The 21,752-nt window shown below is 31.0% G+C and overlaps 2 protein-coding genes across 3 annotated transcripts; one reads left to right on the top strand and one right to left on the bottom strand.

Moving 5' to 3' along the window:
• The first annotated feature begins 112 nt into the window (after nucleotides 1–112).
• LOC137825125 (uncharacterized) lies at nucleotides 113–8,269 on the top strand. Its single transcript, XM_068630821.1, has 10 exons — nucleotides 113–484; nucleotides 3,362–3,536; nucleotides 3,640–3,823; nucleotides 4,136–4,206; nucleotides 4,589–4,726; nucleotides 4,814–4,905; nucleotides 5,914–6,185; nucleotides 7,063–7,148; nucleotides 7,303–7,404; nucleotides 7,848–8,269. Exons 1-10 carry the CDS (start codon nucleotides 402–404, stop codon nucleotides 8,007–8,009), a joined length of 1,365 nt encoding a protein of 454 aa, XP_068486922.1. The 5' UTR covers nucleotides 113–401; the 3' UTR covers nucleotides 8,010–8,269.
• Nucleotides 8,270–8,451: 182 nt separating this feature from the next.
• Nucleotides 8,452–12,361, bottom strand: LOC137825191 (peptidyl-prolyl cis-trans isomerase FKBP16-3, chloroplastic). 2 transcript variants are annotated; one of them, XM_068630918.1, is made up of 7 exons: nucleotides 11,736–12,361; nucleotides 11,151–11,419; nucleotides 10,402–10,485; nucleotides 9,753–9,802; nucleotides 9,293–9,341; nucleotides 9,067–9,141; nucleotides 8,452–8,706 (listed from the first exon to the last, which is right to left on the bottom strand). In XM_068630918.1, the coding sequence occupies exons 1-7, from the start codon at nucleotides 11,905–11,907 to the stop codon at nucleotides 8,587–8,589; spliced, it is 819 nt and encodes a 272-aa protein (XP_068487019.1). In that variant the 5' UTR covers nucleotides 11,908–12,361; the 3' UTR covers nucleotides 8,452–8,586. The 2 variants fall into 2 exon arrangements, with proteins under 2 accessions (XP_068487019.1, XP_068486983.1); XM_068630882.1 differs by having other exon boundaries at nucleotides 11,151–11,434; nucleotides 11,736–12,286.
• Between the last annotated feature and the right edge of the window lie 9,391 nt (nucleotides 12,362–21,752).

Below are 21,752 nucleotides of genomic sequence, written 5' to 3'. Positions count from 1 at the left end.
TTTTTTGTAAGTTTGAAATCCATAACAGTATTAAATAAATTGAACCGCGGCTATAAAACGTTCCTTAAGGATTAAAAATAAATAAAAAAATGATTTCTTTAAGATCTTAAATAAATATTAACGTGTGCGGCCAAAGGAACGCGCTTATGGGCGAAAGGGTAGTGCCAGAAAAAAGTTACAGAACAAAAAGCGATTACGAAAAATTAGGAATTAAAGAAATACAAAGCTTAGCGATGTGGGTTTTCACTTTTCATAATTATTACGCACGATTACTGAAAGTTAGAATGTTATTTTGGCGGTAATAGATGACGACGGCGACGACGGCGACGACGACGACGACGACGGACGAGTGTTAGTTTCGGCAGAAGTAGCTGAAACAAACAACGAAAACTGTGATAAGCATGAACGAGAGCCAAGAAGATGAGCGTAAGATAGCTACTACCCTTGACTCCAGATTGAATCAGACCCTCAAAAATGTTCAAGGGTAACCCTCAATTCATCTCCTTTTTCTTTTCTCAAATCGAGGGTAATATTGGCGTTACTATTGCTTCATCTAGGTTTTATCCCTCTTGTATTTTCTAGTTGATTTTATAACTAAACTTGTTTCTGAAGTTTTCGTTTTCTTCCTCTTCAGTGGATTGGTTGATTGAACGATATTATTATTTCCCCCTTCTGAATTTTGTATACAGTTAATAGTTTCATCTACAACTTGAAGCACATAGCTTAGTATATTAGCTAGCCTGCATTTAGAAAATGACTTAGTTTTTTCGGACTATTTTGTTGATAAGAAGAAAAATAAGAAGATGAAATGAAATGAACTTCTCCGGCAAACTAAAACCAATTTATTGATCTCATCTTTTCGAGAAGCTAAATGAGAGAACTAAATTGCTTTTTTAGCTTAGGGAATAAACTTAATTGAAAAAGAACTTGATTATAATACATATATCTTAAAACTATATCACGCTAATAATTTATGCACATCAAAAGAAAACTAGAATAATAATTCAAAACCCTGGACCACATCTATAATCCTGTATATCAGTCCACCATTACCCGCATTGTTATGTGCTCCTGTGTATCATCATAGTTATAAAACGAACAACATCATAGGGTAGGCTAGGAAATATTTATATTTGCACAAGAGTATGTATACGAAGAAACACAAAATTGATATGATATGACATAAAAGAAATCAATCACAGCCATGCCTACTCCAAGACTCAAAATCATATCAATAGTTACAAGGACTTGACTATGTCTGAAAGACAACATTGAGTACGAATATCTAAGAATGACACTTGTCATGTCTTTTACAAAATACCTAGTCATGAAATTGGCCATATGAAAATTTACTTATTATTTAGCCATGATTTGAAGGATATCCTAACTAATTTTACACATAATACTTGACCATCAAGTTGGCCATATGAAATAGGTGACAAGAACCTTCTTTGGCTTTTTTGCCTACCCGATATCTTTATCTATATGATTTAGAAGTTTAGAAGTCCCACCTTTCAACACTTACACCATACTTATGCCATGTCAGATATTCTCCGAGGTAACCACAATTTGTTAACTTGTAATTGACTAACTCTTTATGCTCATATGACCTTTGTAGAGTTTAAATACAATATCTAGAGTTATATTAATCATATGAAGTTGTTTCTTATCTTGTTTGAAAGCTACTATAATTATCTACAACTTTTATGTTAATTTTTTCCTAATTCAATTTAACATCATATTTAAACGGGTCAAAATCTTAAAAAATAAAATACACTTCGTAGTTCACCTTCCACACCCTGTGTCTGCAACCATATCCTTATTGGAGAATCTTTTATGCAAATTTCTACATCAACAAGTTTCCCATACTTCTGTGGTATCAACGAAAACCCTGTGGATGAACATTTGATTCAAATCTGTTTATCAACGAGCTTCACACACCTCTATTGGCTCACCTGCAACCCTGTGGGCAAATCTTTGATGCAAATTTCTGCATCAGCTAGACTTTCACGTCTGTGGAAAACCTGTGATGCAAATGTCTATATCAGCAAGCCTCTCACACATCTGTGGGATCAACTACAACCTTGTGGGATCAACCACAATCCTGAGGGAGAACCTTTGATGCAAATTTCTATATTAGCTAGTCTCCCACATCTTTGTGAGTTCAACAACAATTTTGTAGCCAAACCTCTCCAAATTTCAACATTAAACTAAAATGCATTATATTAACATCTCAACATTTTAACATGAAATCATTTACAAAGTTCAATATCTCTAGTTTACATCAAATAACAAAATTCATCAAGTTTTGGTTTTCCATTTAACATAGTTTCATAACCCAAAATCTACACAAGTCTTTACTTGTATTTTAATTTAAAAGTCAAAATAGAGTTAGCTTCCCATACTTAAATCTTCCTTGTTGTTTAAGGAACTAGAGTTTCAAGGGAGGAGGCCAAAACACTGAGGAACTCTTAGATCACTTCAAAGTATAAAGCCTAACCGGTCAACTATAATAAATGGGTTAAAAACCACAAAACTCCCATACATTTCAAATTCTAACTGATGCATGTATTATCCGAGAAAAAAAAAATGAGAGGAGAAAAACTTACCCAAAACCCACAACCCAAACTATTTGCACCACTCTTCCCCTTCCCAAGATTTTAGGCTCCAAAGAATTTACTCTATGTAGGATAGGAATTTCACTAGAGATATTTAGGGAGAAGAAGAATGATTATAGGAGAAGAAAGGAAGAATGGAACAGGTGTTCTGTTTTAAGGCAAAGAGATAACTTTTTAAATTAATAAACTAAAGCTTCAACAAAATTTCAAATTTAACTATCAGTTTTAATTTATTTCATGCACTTTATATTACAGCACAAAAAAATGGGTCCTTACACTTTCCATTATGAGAAGTTTATCTAAACAGAATCTAAACTCATTGAGTAAGTGCTTATCTGTAAGCATTTATGTATAAGTTGTTTCTAATGAAAATGGGAAATAAAGATTAAACTGTTTTCATGAGTTTGTAAGTTGTTTCTGTAATTTATTGTGTAAAGCTTATTTAAAAAAGCTGAAAATAACTTACAAACATGTTATAAACTATAGTAAACAATTGCATGACTGCTTATGTCATTACTAATATACTGAAATAAAGTGTAGATAAGGTCTGCTTAATGTATCCTTATGATTGATATTGATAGTAGCAATTTAATCGATGATTTATAAGGCTGGAAGTAACTCACAGACTTATTATAAACTCTCGTAAACAATAACATAAACTCAACTAAACTGTAAACATGTTCTTCGAAAGGTATCCTTATGATTGATAGTAGCAATTTAATCTATGGTCCCTCTTTATAAAGGTTACTCAAAGGTCGCAGCATACCCGGTAAAATATTGTTGAGCCGTAGCCCTCCGGATAACTCAAACTCAAAGATATCAAATAACCCAAACTCAGAGATATCCTCACCAAGTTACAAGAGGAGCTTTTCTCACAACGATGCTAGTCCAAGCGATCACACATCTGGGGCAAAAGAGGTGACAGTGTTATTCATAACTATATCATTTTATACTGCCTCTATGAGATTAACATGAGTGGTGGGGATCAGCTCATCAAGCGGAATTTCTACTCTTGATGCAGAAGGAATTTCACAGTACAAGCAAACCAATTAGTATTGCCAATGCCAGTAAGCTAAAGGTGTCTACCTCCTTTGGTGGCAACCTGCCTGAAGAAATCCGCAAGTCTACAATGGGTGCTAGAGCTACGGATTCTGCAAGAGTTATGAAGTTCACTAAGGTCCTTTCAGAGACAGTGGTTATATTAGGTATTTTAACTTTCCCTATTTGTATTTTCTTTTGTATATCATTCATTGACCTTTTTCCTTATATCTCGTACTTGGCTGCAACCAGTTGGGGAATCATAAGCTGTGTGCTCTTATAAACATACCCATCACGTGGTTTCCTTCTATGGATAATTTTAAAAGTAAGAATAAAAGATAAATTGCAACAGAAACTGAATTATTGAACCATGGCCATAGCATCATATATAAATTTTATCTTTCCTTTTTATAAACCTTTTGAAAACCCATGGTTATCTACCCCAATAAGATATCTCCTCCTTGAAATCTATATTTTAGACAAGTTGCGTGAATTAGCTTGGAGTGGTGTTCCAGACAAAATGCGTCCTGAAGTGTGGAGACTTCTGTTGGTAAGCTCTATGTCCTTCAGCTATTTCTCTTGCTATAACTCATGCCTTTGATGGTAGTTCTCAAGTCATACAAAGTGTAATGTGTGTATAAGAAATTTTCAGGTCTGAGTGGATTCTTATTTTATGTAGGGGATGCCTTAGATTAAACTTTTGTTGACAGAGGGTTAGACATGAAATTATTCTATTGCAACTGATCTAGATGCTGCTTACAAAATGTTTTGAAACTGTAATATATACAGTAGATTTTAGAATAGAAAGTTGAAGTGATTTATACTGTAGAGAAAATAATTTGAGTAAGGGCTTAACATTTTTGACCCCCAGTCACTCTTCTTTTTATAGAACATTTTTCCTTCCTGGAAATTTAAAGATATACTGACAACAGGGATATGCACCACCTAATTCAGATAGACGGGAGGGAGTTCTAAGAAGGAAGCGCCTTGAGTATCTTGACTGTATATCCCAGTATTACGATATTCCAGATACAGAACGTTCAGATGATGAGGTCAACATGCTTCGTCAGGTATTCTCAGGTTTCATATATTCCTATCTTGATTATTCACGTAAATAATGTATTTCTTTCTGACTGTTGTCATTATATATTTGTTAGATTGGTGTTGATTGTCCAAGAACTGTACCCGATGTTCCATTCTTCCAGCAACAGCTAGTTCAGAAATCACTGGAACGTATTCTTTATGCATGGTTAGATATTGTTGTTACCCAAATGTTGGCCAGATATTATTCATAGTTCACTGTTCTATGTTATCGATTTTCTTGTTAAGTTGAAAATTCCTTAGTATTGGGTATGTACCAATTTGTGAACCTAACAGTTCTGTTTCATTATGGATGTAACAACCATTTGAGTAGATACCAGTTTTAGACGGTGGGACTTATGCTTTCTTTTTTGGTACTGTACTCAATCAAGCCTGGAAAAATATAAGTGTTATTGTGTTAGGCAATGTGTTTCCAAGTTGCTACATATCCTTTAAGTAAGCTGGTAACTGTTTTATGGTACTAGATGATACTCAGGAGAGGCCTTGGGAGGGGCATAATCGCACATTCCTTCTAGAAATGGTTACCCTGTTAGTTATCAGCAAATGGTTAGTTACCTTCTGATGCACATGTACTACACATTCACAAGATGTTTAAAAATCTGATTTAGTCTATATGTATTTGCTTTCTTAGCAGCGTTTTTGACCTGGGGAAAAAAATGATGCCCAAACCAAAATAGACGTTGTGATTGATGCATCTAGCTTTCTCATTACTGTTCTCAGAGTGATTCGAAGTTTGAACCATTAATTATGAATATAAAGTGGGAGAAAATATATCATTTAGAGAGAGTGGGGAGATCAGAGAGAAAAATAGGGAGAATTGAAAACTGAAAATGATTTCCGATGTTATTATGTCTCATTGGTCATATTTAGGTGATTAGTCTTTATATGAAACAAAATCCCAGTGCTGATCATCAACAACTCAGTTTAACTAACTGACAGTTGTCAATAACAGAATGACAGCGGAATGATAATAAGCTTGGTTTAGAAGGTGCTGTATATGATCTAACAATTATGCAGGCATGAATTGTTCTGGCTTCAGTCTTTATCCATGATAGATATTCTGAATCTCTTTAGCCTTTGTTATTGACTTACAAATACATACAAAATTTGTTCTTTTATCTTATTTCACTAACATAATTTCCCAATCTTTTACCAGGGCCATTCGGCATCCAGCAAGTGGATATGTTCAGGGGATAAATGATCTTGTTACACCATTTTTGGTTGTTTTCTTATCAGAGTATTTTGAAGGGGATATAGATAATTGGTCCATGTCTGATTTATCTCCAGATACAATCTCTAATATAGAGGCAGACTGCTACTGTTGCTTGTCAAAGTTGCTTGATGGTATGCAAGATCATTTCACATTCGCTCAACCTGGAATTCAGAGGCTTGTTTTTAAGTTGAAGGAATTGGTCAGGAGAATTGACGGTAACCTTTTTCTAAGACCTTTTGTCTTCCTTCAAGCACTCTTGTAATTTTTTGAAATTTAAATGCCTCACCACCTTTCATTGATTTGGTACACTTTCTATTCTCTTGAATGTCATTCTCTCTATTTTGGAAACAGTGTCATTGATTCTAATTTTTAGCAATATTACTTGTGTGTTGAGTTTTCATGTTTCACACGAATCTTCTCCCTCTATTTATGAAGATATATGTGGTTTGTTGTAATGTTGTTAGTGTTATTTAATTGGTAGTATATATCAGCTAGACTACCCTGTTTTCATAAGATATTTATTAGTTTCAACTTTTTAGAGTGAAAATACTCGCATATTTTGCATCATGGAACATTAGAAAAAACATGAGAATATGAACAATTAGGACGAAGAGAAGAATATGAATAACTGAACCTGTGAACATGGAACATTGCTATTCTACCCTCAACCTTGGAAATAGGTGTATAGATTGTAAAGCACCTGCAATTTCCATCTTAATTTCTTCCTACTGGAATTCTTTAACCTAAGACATGTTATGAGTATATTTTCTGGTGGGCCAGGTGGTTGTTTGTAATTAATTATGTTGTTAAAATTCTGTGTGTTTTGTTTGGAGTTCTTATGTGTGTTTTGAAGAGTAGAATCAGTTAGGGTGGCACAAGGGATCGGAAATTTCAACTAGACATTTCCTACCGAATTGCTTTTACATCGAACTGTGAAAAAAACTGATCATTATCTAATTTGTGTCCATTTACTAAAGAAAAGGAATTTGTAGAATGAACTACCAAACCTTACCCTTATTTTTTTCTATATTATTATTTTATGTATTCAAATATAATCTGATGTGCCCTAGTGAAACTTTTGAGCTGCACCAGAGCCTGTTTCCCGGCACATGGAGGACCAGGGACTTGAATTTCTTCAGTTTGCTTTCCGCTGGTTCAACTGTCTTCTCATCCGTGAGGTTTGCTTTGACATTTGTTTACTTATGAGTGGGATAGTTTTGTCAAAAACATATAATATAATTGATTACATTACAGAATGGAAACATTGCCTGGAATAATTTTTTTAAGATGATTTTATGCTTTTTTACTAATGATGTCTTATTATATAATTAGATACCATTTCATCTCATCACGCGCCTTTGGGATACATATTTAGCTGAAGGAGATGCCTTACCAGACTTCCTAATATATATATTTGCCAGCTTCCTTCTAACGGTGAGCAAGATTTCCTTGCCCATTTCATATAAATCTATCTGAATCAGATTTCATCTTGCAACTGTGCTGACTGCGAATAGTATCTCTGCTGGTCAATATGTTAATGTATAGTTCCTCAGCTCTTCTGGCACGTAGGGTAAAAGCTTGGCATGATTTACATTTTCTTTACCATTGTGCCTTTTGTATAGATTTCATTCCTTGTATTAAAATTGTTTAGATTATTTCCAATGTGCATTAAAATTGCTTTCTAAAGGATGCAAACATTCCTGTATATACTTGTATTCCCTGTTTGACAACTGCCTCTGATACGCACATAATCTTTTATGCATTTCTTTGTTTCGTGTTGAATTTATGTATAGTTGCTTAGATTATTTGCACATCCTTGCTTTTGGTAATGCTTACTTTAGTAGGAAGTGATTTTTCTTTTTCCTTTTTACCTTTAGTGGTCAGACAAGCTCCAGAAGTTTGATTTCCAAGAATTGGTAATGTTCCTTCAGAACCTCCCAACAGATAATTGGACTCACCAAGAGCTTGAGATGGTGCTTTCTCGGGCATTTATGTGGCACACCATGTTCAACAACTCTCCCAGCCATTTAATTAACTGAGCGGGCAGTTGCTGTTTCTGGGTTTAGTTCTTCAATTTTACCTTTTCTTTTTCTTTCTATTCAGATCACTTCTGCTCTTGCTCAGTATGTGGTGCCTTTTCTTATTAAAGTGTTTTTGTAAACCAATTATATTTGTATGTTACCTTGTAATATTTTGTAAAGGAGATACAAAAACAAATGATAGCCAAAGTGAGTCTATTTTTGTTGTATTAACGATATATATTCCAGAACATCAATTGATACCCAGTTTGTGTATGCAATTTTTTAATGGAGTCTTGTACAAGCATAATGTATATGGAAATTTCTCTTAACTCGAATTGGCGAATTTAACAGGACGATTTCCCAGCCAAATGCCATACACGCCCAACATAACCGTTGATGTATTTTTATGCTAGCCCTTTAAGTACATAAGGAAGATTTTTGTGATACCTGAACTCAGAAGTTCTAACAATGTTACTCAGCATAGATTTTATGCTCATTTCTCTGAAAGAATTAACGATTGTATATAATGGTGATCGAGACAAATAAAAATCAAGATTGAATACGTACAATCAAATCTGTAATGTACAACCTTATTTTATTCCTCATCCACTTCAAGCCCCGGTATATATTCCAAACTAACATCAAATATGACTGGACTGCTTGGAGCCACCCTTGGTCTTCCTGGAGCAGAATTAAGGCCTTTTGGGAATGCCAACTGCCAATAAAACACAAAGATCAACAATCAGAACCGAAGAATTGCCATTTTCTATCAGTAAATGAAAATTATCATACCATCAAGTGTTTTGTTATCGATTCTCCATGCAATTTTCAAGCACAATGTTCATAGTCAAGTTGCAGTATCTTTTTTAATGCATTAAAAAAAGGTTGTAGTATGCTTAAAAAGACACAAATATTACATATTTCAGGTGATTTCGATCATTTCTGGGACGTATCTACATATTTTTTATTTATGAAAAAAATTTGCTTTTTATATGAAAATTGGTCTTTATCATGTTCATGAACCATCTAATAATTTTTGGGGAATCCAGCTTGAACTGTCAAAATGGAAGCTTACTGATCCAGGTATGTACAGTCGACGCTTCCCTCCTACTTTCATGCTCAGAATACCTTCATCAAGTCCCTGTATAACCTGTTACTAATTGGGCTGAATATCAGTTAATATTCAAAAGCATTGTCAAACACTTTGGTCACAAAGCCGTTGTTTGTCAAGTTTGAACACTAACTACACTAACTACGGTGTAATAGAAATTCTTAAGCTTTATATAAACTCCAGAATTTACCTGACCAGAACCAACGCGAAAAATGTAAGGCAGACCTTTCTCCAGTGAACTGTAAAATTGAAAAGCGTGAACAAGAGAAACACATATAAAGAACTTTTGTCTAGGTCATATTCACAGGCTTAAAATTCATTTTCAGCATAGTGCATCCATGTGAGTGTATACATATAGGTGAAATTTTTTAATCAGGGTTCAATGAGAAAATCTTCAAAACCAAAATTTGAATGTAACAAAAAACTGGAAAAGGAGTGAACAAATTAAAACATCAAAAACATTCCTAGAGTATTTTGCTATTAGCAAAATATGGCTGATTGACGATTCATAAAACATTTAGATGTCCAACTTATGATTAGGAATGGTTGTACAATTCTGCAGTCAAATAAAACTTCTCATGAATGCAACAACAAAAACCATTTCATACTAATTCATGGATTGAAGAAAGATTATTGCAAATTTGTAATACCTGTCAAATATTTGTCCAGTTGGAACCATTGCAACATAATTAGCGGCCACCTGTAATTATATTTCATTAGTCAAAGAGAGGCATATGGAAATGATGTCAGTCTTGGTATATTGAGAAAAATATCATCTGCTGACAGAGGACTTTACTCCTGACAAATATCACTTTTAAGTTTATTCAAGGTTGAAAAAGAATGAAGATACTTTAATCTTCATAGAAATATCAAACTTCAGCAAGTTCAGAAAGGAGGTGGTCTAGAGGCTCTTGCCTGGCCAAAAAGCATGTCATTGTGAAGAAGTTTAATTCAGTAGTGGAGTAAATGCAGTTTCTTTCTCATACAATTTTTTTCCTTTCTAAATATGCATCCAGTGATTCAAGTGCATGAGAAAATTATGCAGTGCCCCCAAAGGTTAATTTTGATGCAAATGGAAGAAAACAAGGGCACATTGGATCTGCAGCGGCATATGCTATCTTGAAGAACTCAGTAGATATGGCAAGCCCATTCACGCAATGCCATTAGTAGAGTATTTTCTAACTAGAAGGTAAAGATGAATACACAATCAGACCATTTCCCAATAAAAAAAATCAGTTGTTCCTAAGACCCAACTTAAGTAGTCAAGACTGGGACACATAAGTCAGAAATTTTACACACCTGAAATCCAATTGGTGGACTAGGACCTTGCCCTACTTTAATATCCTTGTATTGCAAACCTGATCCCGTAGTTACCGTAGGTACCTTCATTGCATAAAACATTCAAAAACAAAACCAGTCATTAACTACAGGTCTTAAAGTGCTAGTAATGTAAAATCCATCGACCTATCATCTAGTGATGATTAAAGGTCCCAAAAAATGTGTAACCTTCAACTTAAAATGCTATCACATCACATCGGTTAACTATTTCTAACAAAAACAATAGATTCTTCATTGCATAGCATTGAACATCATGTAGTATCTTATGTACAACTACAAGAACCTCTACTCATTCTTATTACTAGAACGTTAGATTCTATTAATTAGGGGGAAGATTAGGCACTGTGCAAGGAAATTAAGGCTTAAATTTTATCCACTCAATGAAGTTTAACTGCCAGAGATTCTTGGGTAACCAAACTTGAAATGAAGGGGCTTGCGGGTGACTACTTATTACTGAAGGTTAACAAACCTATATTAACCAGATTTAAAGACAAGAAAGTTCAATGAAATTGTGATATCTTCCAAGTGTAAACTTCTCAAGATTTGACACGATTCATCATCTTACAAAAACCTGGTTTCTACCATTACACTATAAAATAACGCATAAATGTAAATGCATTGTAAGGAATGTACATCAATCACGGCCAATATTTAAGCAGAGAAAAGCATGGAAAGGAGGCAAATAAGGGGACTATGCAATCTCACCATACATTTTCAAGCTCTTTCTCACAAATGTCATCACACAGTTTTGGCTTTTCCTCTGGGGGCAAACCAGCTCCATTGGCATCCAATGAACCGATGAAGAGGCCTGAGACTCCTAGAGACAACCCAAGAAAGTTTCGACGTGAATTGGCATCAAAAGTAGCAGCAGTGCATTCCCTTGTGTCTGAGGACTTGACTTTAACAATTAATCTTCGAAGTTTGTCAACCAAAGTGCTCTGAGGAGGATTAAAAGAGGGACTTTTACCACAAGTAGAACCTATCAAATAGGAACCTAAGTTCATAAAACAATTGTGGCAATTAAAGCAACAGAAGCATTGAAGAACAGAAGTTGGGCCAACACTATGCACAAATAAATCTGAATTCACAGTCTGAGTGTGAACTCCTTAGTACTTCATATTAATAATATATATGAACACAACAGAACTTATTTTTTGTGTTTTTAAAAAGTCTTTTCAAGGACATGCCATGCTAGAAAAGCCTCTTATGCATAGTTGAGATAGAGAGCAAAGCAATTGAGTTATGGTGTGAAGGTAACAAGTGCAAATATGAGGAAGAGAAACAAATGGGGCTACCGAGTGGGAGAAGCAGAGAGGAAGCTATGGCAGACATATCCGAGGATGTCATGCGATGATGTCCGCAAATGTGGAGGTTGCTTTCATCCTTATCCTGTGATGAGGGGGTGTATAAACAAAATATGGAGGCGCGGGTAGCAATTTCCTTCCAAACATGTGGATCAGATTGCATGGAGTCAAGTACAAAAATGAAGGTATTTTGGGTTTTGCACCCACATGTTTCATTTTCCACTCCATAAGATGAGCAAAAGACAAATTTGTCCCTCTTTTGTCACCCCTTGCCGCCACCTTTCCATGTGTTTATCAGCACCCAATTTGTTTGGCTTTACACCCATTTTCTTCACGTCTGCAACAACTGCAAGTGCCTTTCTGCGTTCTCCGGAGTGTAAACTTCCGGCAGCAATCTAGGAGCAAGAGGTCTTCTAAGAAAGAAAGAAAAGAAAAAGAAGATCAAAGGCGCAACAGAGCTGATACCATAACAGAAAAGGCTGCAACAAAAGCGAAGAACCCAGAAACAGGTAGCAAAGAATGGTAAAACGCTAAAGAAGGATAAATGAGAAGAGAAAGAACGAGAAGAAAAAGAAGTAGAATTGTATATCAGCATGAGAGAGATTACAAAGTTGTGTGTCAGAAATAGATTAACCCCAAACCAACTAAAAAGACTAAACAAAAGCTTCAAAACAGAAAAAAACAGGCCCAAAAGCAGTGGGCTTTAAACAAAAGGACAGCCCAAAAACACAAACACAAACACAGTTTATCACTTTAAGTCTAGGCAGTTTCTTCCTGCACCCCACAATTTTGTAGATCCCAAAACTGACCTTTACCTTTTATTTGAAATTGGGATTTTGGAGTATGTTACGGATTCATCAATCCAGAGTGAATATGTTGCTTTTCATATGAGGGGGTGTTCCAGAAGCAAAATTTGCATAAATTGTTAATTTCTGGATTACTGAATTCGAAAATCTAATTTCTATTATGGATTGGTGGATTATAATGATTTGTTTCAATTATGGATTTCTAAATCCAGATTGCATATTTTGAATATAGGATTGGCGAATTAGGAATGATTTTTTTAATTATGAATATTTTGAATTTTTTTTATTTTGGATTAATACTGTCATTCATGTACTACCGGAAGCACCAATCCGAAAAGTTACCGAACGCACCAATCCGAAAAGTTACCAAATTTCATAATTCAGAATGCAAAAAAATAAATTTATAGTTTTTATATAGAGATGGTTTTATAGGAAGAAAAATGTAGGATGCAAAGAAGAAATTGTCTGAGTCCTAAGTGTGATACATATGCATACCTTCTTCCTATACCTCCACATTTTTTTAATTCCAATCCTAAACTTTTGAGAATATTTTAGGATTTTTGTTAATTTATTTTTATTCATTTTTCTTATGTATACCGTAAAATCTATTTATTATAATATATATTATAGATTGTATAATAGATTCAACAATCCAAAATACATATTATAACAATATTTATTATTGGATATACCTTTCAGATTTTATAATTAAAATAAATTTTAAAAAAAAATATATATTAAGGATGATAAAATTCAGAAAATATATCCCAAAATACTTTTTAGATTGTGGAATTCAATTCTTAAATAATGTAAAATTCAGAAACAAGTTCTTCCTTTTCGTTTCAGCAAGTATAAGCTACAAAGTAAATCTGAATGGAGAAACAAACTATGAAGTCAAATATTTAATGTTAGTGTGTTAAAATAATCGAAAATGATAAACCAGAAAAGTTGTTAAGATTAATTAAATTATAGATTAATTTATCAAAACCAAAACGACTATAATATAACAATATATATTATTATATAAAATTAGAGTATAGTGAGATAATTGACTCTATAATAAAAATTAAGTCTTCCTTCTTAAAGAATAATATTTTAAGACTTGTTTTCTTTATCATCACCTCAAGTGGCTTCTCTTGTACTTTTTATCTACTATTTTTATCATTTACAATTTTTTTTATCGATTTCAAACACTGCTACTTAAGTCATATAAATTAAATTTTGAATTTTAAAGTATAGAGGGTATCTTTCTTTTGTATAGTTTAATTTTATAATTATTATAATTTTAATCAATGCTACTTTGAATTTGATATTTAAATTTTAACACGTTGTATCAATAAATATTATATTTTTTAATTTATAATGTTTATATACATGAATATAATATCGACCGTTGATATTTTCTTTAATGACCGAAATTATTTAGTAATCTTTAAAACGAATTACTCACTTTATAAGTTTCTTTCAATACACTATTTCTCTATTAGACATACTAATTCTATTGAAAAAATTGTCTTTTATTTTTATTCTCTTTTCACATCTAATGCTTTTAATTCATACCAAAACTTTTCTGCTTTATTCTTTATTAAATATTAGTAAATTCTTCTTATATAGTTTTAAGTTTTTCTTATTTTATTTTATTAAATTTTATTTATCTTCTTCAGTTCCTATATGATTTTTTATTCTTATTCTAAATTTTAGACCATTCAAGGGTTTAGTATGAAAATTATTAAAATAAACTTTTTTTAATGTGAAATGATCCATAAAGATTTATTAATGGTTTAAAGTTTGGATTATAACATAAAGAACTTTTGTATTGTAATACAGGAAAAAAATATTACTACTAAACTTTATTTATTTACAAGATAATTGCATATTTTATAACAAGGTATATATTGATTTGGTGATAAAAGTGGAAAGAAAGAGAACAACTTTATAAGTTTCAATTTTTTCTTAACAAAAACTAACACATTAAAATCTAATATTTATTAATTAAAAGGTGTCTAAACTCCAACCAATTGAGTAACAAACCAAACATATGAAAAACAAATAAATGGACCATATTAAAACAATTTAAGATTAAATAATATTTTAAAATAAAATAGCAATATTTGTTGAATTTGACATATATATTCACTACAAATAAACTAATTTAAATTATTTGTTGGATTTTTTTAGAAGAGATTCAACCCCAAATATTTCAATATAAAATTTTAAAACAATATATTTATAGATATTTTGTATTTACATAGTGTGATTCTTGACCATTGTTACTTTAACGTGTGATTTCAAGTCACACTTAATTCTAATAATATTTTGAAAGTCTTGAAAACATAACTTAATACTTTTGTATGCAATTTTGAATTAACTTAATTATTAAAAAATCACACGTGACAGTTGCAGATTCAGGGTAGGTTTCTATGGAGCATGTGTATGCAATCTTCATTGTTTTTTTCTACTTGTCCCATTAACACGTCTTTGAAGATATTTTATTTTCCCATTATAATTTTTCACCTTAATTTGTAAAAAAAGAAAAAGTGAGTAGTTAGTTGGAATTTGCAAAAGAAAAAAACTCCCACTTGCTATTAAATTCCTTTATTAAAAACTAAAAAAAGTAGGTGTCAATATATATTTGATATTCTAAATAATTGGTTAGGTGAAACCTATTATTCTTTCATTTTTTTCTTTGGCATAGTCAAATATGAGTTAGTCAAATTCAACTTTTCCTATCACACTACATCCCTAACAACATAGCATTATATGTTTGCACATTTGTCAACACTATTAGCCAAAACTACCAATCAACTCTTTCAATTTTAAAAATTAAAACCCTTTGACATATTCAACATCACATAGCATGTATTCTCTTTTCCAGGCAAATCATGTGTATGTTTTGGATTGACTTAACACAATTTATGACCAAATTATATAGTATATACTTGATTTGATTTGATTTTACATTTATTAGTGTAAATAAATTTACATTATCAACTAATTATCTTTAAGCACAAAATAATTTTTTTAATTTAAAAATGTTTATAGAGAAAGTTGCCTAACATATATATTTCCTTTTTGAAGTTTTTTTTATCAGTAATAATAAATTAATTAAATGGAGCTCTTGGAGTGCTTCATGATGTATAATATTTACAATAAATCATCTAAAATATACTTTCAAACATGCATATCATGATAAATAATTATGGAATACATGTTGACTTAAATTATAAATTGGTGTATTGTCTTAATACTACAAGAAAATCATGAAATAAACACCAATTTTAGAGACAAAAAATAATTAGTTGTTATAGTGACTAAATTAGAGACCATTTTAGTGACTAATTTTTTTTTTGGTTTCTAAATTAGTTTATATTTTTGTTAAATAGTTTCTAAATTGGTATCAAATTAGCTACCAAGGTTTTAACTAACAATTATTTAGATTATAAATTTGGTAGCAAAAACTTTAGTAGTTAATTAGATACCAATTTAGAAACCATTTAATAATAATAGAAACTAATTTAGTAACCAAAAGATTTTTTTTTTGTTTCTAAAATAGTCTCTAATTTAGTCATTATAACAACTAATTATTTTTGTCTCTAAAATTGGTTTCTATTTCATGATTTTCTTGTAGTGTAATTACTTGAGGATGAAAATTATCTCATTACTCCACTCTAAAGCCTAATCTCAACCAAAATTATCTCTTTAAAACATGATTAGTTTTACCATTGATACAACTTATGAATTTTAAAATACATGTGAAGACTTCTATTTTTAATTTGGTTAGAATAATACAATAAACAATATATAAAAATATATGAAATTTTGGTATTGCTTGGCAACTTCCAAAAATCCTTGGTCAACACGAAATCCATTGAAACCCATGTCCAATGAAAATGCTAATGGAGTCAAAAGAAAAGAAAAAGAAGCACAAATCTAACACACTTGTTCCCCTTGTCTCACTATAAAATGGCACCAACAAGAAGGCACAACACAACCACAAAAGCTTTCATTGCTCCTTTACTTGAGATACATAGCAGTAGCTATCTACCTATACCACAACAACCCTTCTTCTTCTCTAGCTTTCACCAAATCTTCCATCAATGAGTTCCTCAAAAGCATGCACCCTTTTGAATTTGGTAGTTGTTGCTATGTTTGTTGCCATTTTGATTGGACAAAGTAGGGTGGAGGCTAGGGTTTTATCTCAATCTGAGGAGTTTGCATTTGCAAGAGCTAATAACCTCCAAACACAAACCTCTTCAGCCTATGAACAAGCCAAGAAAACCATGGCGTTTTGGATGCAACGTTTGGCTTCTGGACCAAGTCCTAAAGGTCCTGGTCATTGATTTCATATATCTCACCCTAAAGATCCTAGAACCCTAAAACACACTTTTGTGTTCACATTCATAGCTCAATTATTCCATCACTTTCTATCAGTTTTTTTTCTTCCTATTAAGTGTGCTTTCGTTAGGTCAAGAGATACTTGTAAAATGTCTATTGACGTGTAAACACGTACACACCTATGTATATATATATTCCAAATAGGATTCTTTAATTAATTAATATTCATCATTTTTATTACATTACTTTCTCTATATCTCTCTCAACTAATGAATAATCAATCTCTTATGTGGTTTCTGTGAAATGCATACTCAAGTTAAAGCTTTGAATTGTCAACTTTGATTGCCTCCTATATTTAGTTGTTGGAGATGTTAAGTAGGATGATATTTATTTTGTCTTATTTTGTGAGAATGTTTTATTTGAAGAGATAATGTAATTATATTTTGATATGATCATGTCTATATCACTCTGATTAGTGTTTTGTAGAGTATGTTGTTGGATTTTCAATTGGTTGGGCATTAAGAAGTTTGGTCTGGATCGTTTTATATAAAAATTAGAATACTTTGCACTACAAGAAAATCATGAAATAGAAACCAATTTTATAGACAAAAAATAATTAGTTGTTATAGTGACTAAATTAGAGATTATTTTAGAAACTATTTTTTTTTCTAGATTACTTTTGATTATTGTTAAATGGTTTCTAAATTGGTATCTAAATAATTGGTAATTAAAATCCTAGTAGCTAATTAGATATCAATTAAGAAACTATTTAACAAAGAAACTAATTTAGAAACCAATTTTTTTTAGTATCTAAAATGATCTATAATTTAGTCATTATAACAACTAATTATTTTTTGTCTCTACAATTGTTTTCTATTTCATGATTTTCTTATAGTTTTTTTTTGAAGCATCTCATCTTATTTTATTTATTATTTGCCGATAAAAAAATTGAATTAAACTACTTCCTCCTTGTCTCAATCCATTGCATATATTAAAATAATTTAATAAAAAAAATACTTTTATAGATTTAATAAATCTCTTCAGAATACACTTGCTATCATATTACAAAAATTGAATTTAAATATAATTTAAAGAATTTTAAGGTTAAAAGTGACTACAATGGCGCATATTATTGGAAGCCATGTTAAATACTTCTATAGTTTGAAAAATATGTATAGTAAATGTTGGAGCAAACATTTGGATAATAACATTTTTATCACAGCAGCTATTTTCGTCACAGACTTATCTTTTTATTTATTTGTCATGAAAATTCAATATTTTTTTTTATGTTTATACATTTTTTCAATTCAAGAATGTTGCACGATTTTTGCTGGATTCAACAAAGAATCATTCCTAAACAAACACTAAAAAAAATAATTAAATGTAAACTAATTTTAAAACAATAATTATTTATTATATTAATTAAATTATATACTATTTTACAAATGTATTACCATTTAAAATAAATTCTATTATTAATAAAAAATTATAAAATAATTTATAAATTAATATTAACGGTAGGCTTTAGCTAAAAATTATAATTCTCATACCTTAGTGTAATCTAATACAATATTTTTTCCTTTAATAAAAGGTTGACCTAAATTTATGATTGTTACGTTTCATTGTGGTTTTAATTTAATAAATTTGCATAAAATTCCCATAACCATTTAGGCTTTTATAAGATTTGATTTATTTTTGGTCCGCTTTTTGGGTAATTCATCTTATACTACTAAATGTCTATGTGATCTATATTTAAATATTTTATCATAAATGCTAGTTAGTAATAAAATTTAATTGCGGATTTATTGTTCATGATTTATAAAATTAAAACAATTTGGACCCTCAATTAATATACCATTCAATAGTAAAAATATATTAAATAAAAAAATACTATAGATGTTTAACAAAAACAATAAAACAATCCTATCATTAGAAAATCCAAAGATCAAATCTACCATTTAAATTTTGTAGAGAATAAAATTAATTGTATAAAAAAACTACATAATCAAAAGGTAATTTGACCATAATTTTTTTTCTAAGAATGTATCTAAAATTGTTTTAGCATCTTATTTCTAAACTAAAAATCTAAACATATAAAAAAAATATGCTTAAAATCAGCCACTCAATTTAATTATAAATTTTTTTGAAAAGAAAACATATGCACTACTAATATGCACTACTGGTTTATCAAAAACAGTATGAATCGGTAAACCATCCAGTCCTGTCATAAGATGGACTGTATTGACAGTAGTCACATTTTAAATTTTTTTAATTCTCTCTTTTTTGCATTTTTTATTTATTTTAAATTTATTTATTTGGTTGTAATTATTGAAATCACTTTTTTGACAATAAAAATTGCAATGAACAATAAAATTAAATCAAACTTTAATATTATAATTAAACAAAATTTAATGGTTAAAAAAAGTAAATATCCATATATAAAATAATATATAAAAAATGATGTTAATAGATTTTTATATAAAATATCGATAATCACTAATTTTGATTCTAAAAGTATGTTATTCCAGTTTAAAAATATCGTAAATAAAAATAAGCGGGTTGGTTAAGTGGATTGACGAATTAGACAAATTAAACCAATGCAGATTGACTGGTTCAAAATATTGACGAATTTCATACAAATATGATGGATTGGTAGACGACATATTGGATCGAACCCACCTTCTCATCCTACTAAAAAAAACCTTTCAATTAGCTAAGACACTGAAACTTTTTCTTGAAGTATTTTTTCTATGCAAATATTTCAGAAGTTATAACTTAGATTTTAACAAGTTTTCAACTATTAAGACAAAAAGTAACCAACATAAATTTTTCTTTATTACAAGAGTTAATGATGTTGAATGAAGTGAATTATTACATTTCTAAGTCTCTTTCTCCTTTAGTTGTTCACTATATTTGTGGTGAGATTTTGACGTTTAGGAGACTTTTAAGGTCAATATAATTATTGTAACATTCCATTATTTTTATCAATTAATTGTTATATTTTTTCTTTATCAAACATAATAAAGCTAATAACTTTTTCAAAAAATATTTTAAATTAAATACCTTAAAATAAATACAAATGAATAAAATATTAACAAATGTTAAACATTAATCCAAAATATATTCTTTTAAAATTATTTAAATATAAATAAAGCTAAAATAAGATTTTTATGAGCAAATTCCCGTGCATGAAAATAATGCATATATTCTTAAGCTTGCTTGGAACTTTGTTTATAGCAACAAGCCTTGGTCTTTGCTCTTGAAAGCCAGGGTCCTTAAATCAAAATACGAGTTTCGAATGGTTTATAGATCCCATCTCTTTGGCCTGGAATTAAGCAGTTTTATTCTACTATACTTGATTATACTTCTTGGACTGTTGGTACAAGTTCTTTTATTAATTTATGGAATGATAAATGGTGTGCTACTACTTCTTTAGCAAATATTGCAGGATTATCTGATGGTGCTAGTATTTCAGATACAGTCTTTCAGTTTTGGACATGTGGTGATTGAAATATTCTATTGTCTTTACAACAGATGCCTCATCTTTTTAGTCATATCATGGTTAGGGCGGAACAAAATATTCCTAATTGGATTCTAGATGAGTCTGATCGTCTCAGTCTTAAATCAGCTAGGACTTTTTTCTTGGATCCAGGGGTTTCCTGTGGTTGGGATAAATTTATTTGGTCTTTATATATTCCGCCTTCCAAAACTCTTGTCCTTTGGAAAGTTTTTCATGGGCGGCTTCCTATAGATCAACATATTCAAAATAAAGATCTGCATATTTGTTCTATGTGTACGCTTTGTGAAAAGCATGAGGAATCTATTCAACATTTATTTTTTGAATGTGCTAATGCTTTGCATATTTGAAGTTTGGTTCGACACATTTTTCCTACTTATGATTTATCTAATAAGGATTATCTTCTTTCTTTTATTAAAAGTGATGGTAGTCCGTTGGTTAAATTGGTTAAGCTAGCTGTGATAACTTTTTATATTTGGATGATATGACGTATGAGGAATTATACTCGTTTTCAGGATAAGATTGAGGTTTCTAGGGCTATTTTGGTTATTAAAGATTTAACTTGTCTAGTGGGTAATTCGTCTAAAGCTTCAATGAAGAATGATATGTTCGATTTCAATGTGCTCAAGTTTTTTGGTATTAACACTCGTACTGGTAAAATTCTACGTCCTCTTCTTATTAGATGAGAGTTTCCTTCACCAGGCTGAGTTAAAATTAACACTGATGGGGCTGTTAGGGGTTATCCAGGTCTTGCCGCTTGTGGAAGTATTTTCCGTGGGAGTATGGGGGAGTTTATTGGAGCTTTCTCTGTGTTTCTTGACGTTCAAACTGCTTTGGTTGCTGAATTTTATGGAGTTATATATGCTTTGGAGGAAGCTCAAAAGTTGGGTCTTACTAATGTTTGGCTGGAATGTGACTCTGCCTTGGTTTGTGCTATGTTTACTGCTAGGACAAATGTTCCCTGGATCCTTCGTAATCGATGAAATACTTTTCTTAATTACTGTGGAAAAATCAGTTTTAGGGTTACTCATATTTTTCGTGAAAGGAATGCGTGTGCTGATAAGTTGGGTAATTTATGATTTATTCATAGAGAATCATTTCATTGATATAATAAGTTTCGATCTAGTCTGTTCTTAGAATTATTTATTAATAAGTATAATCTACCTATGTATCGTTTTTGTTAACATATGGGTTTTGGTATAGTCCCCCATATTTTTCTTTTCTTTTTCTTTTTTTAATAATACTTTTTTCATGTGATGACAAATGATTGTTGTTACTTGATGTGTCAGTCTAGCTAAGATGTCAAGTAGCATAGTGATGCCTAACATGAAAGTATTTTATAAAAAAAAT

This window comes from Phaseolus vulgaris, chromosome 11 (assembly GCF_000499845.2).
Source record: "Phaseolus vulgaris cultivar G19833 chromosome 11, P. vulgaris v2.0, whole genome shotgun sequence".
In the NCBI taxonomy this organism is placed as follows: domain Eukaryota; kingdom Viridiplantae; phylum Streptophyta; class Magnoliopsida; order Fabales; family Fabaceae; genus Phaseolus; species Phaseolus vulgaris.
This window is presented reverse-complemented; position numbering and strand designations above follow the sequence as displayed.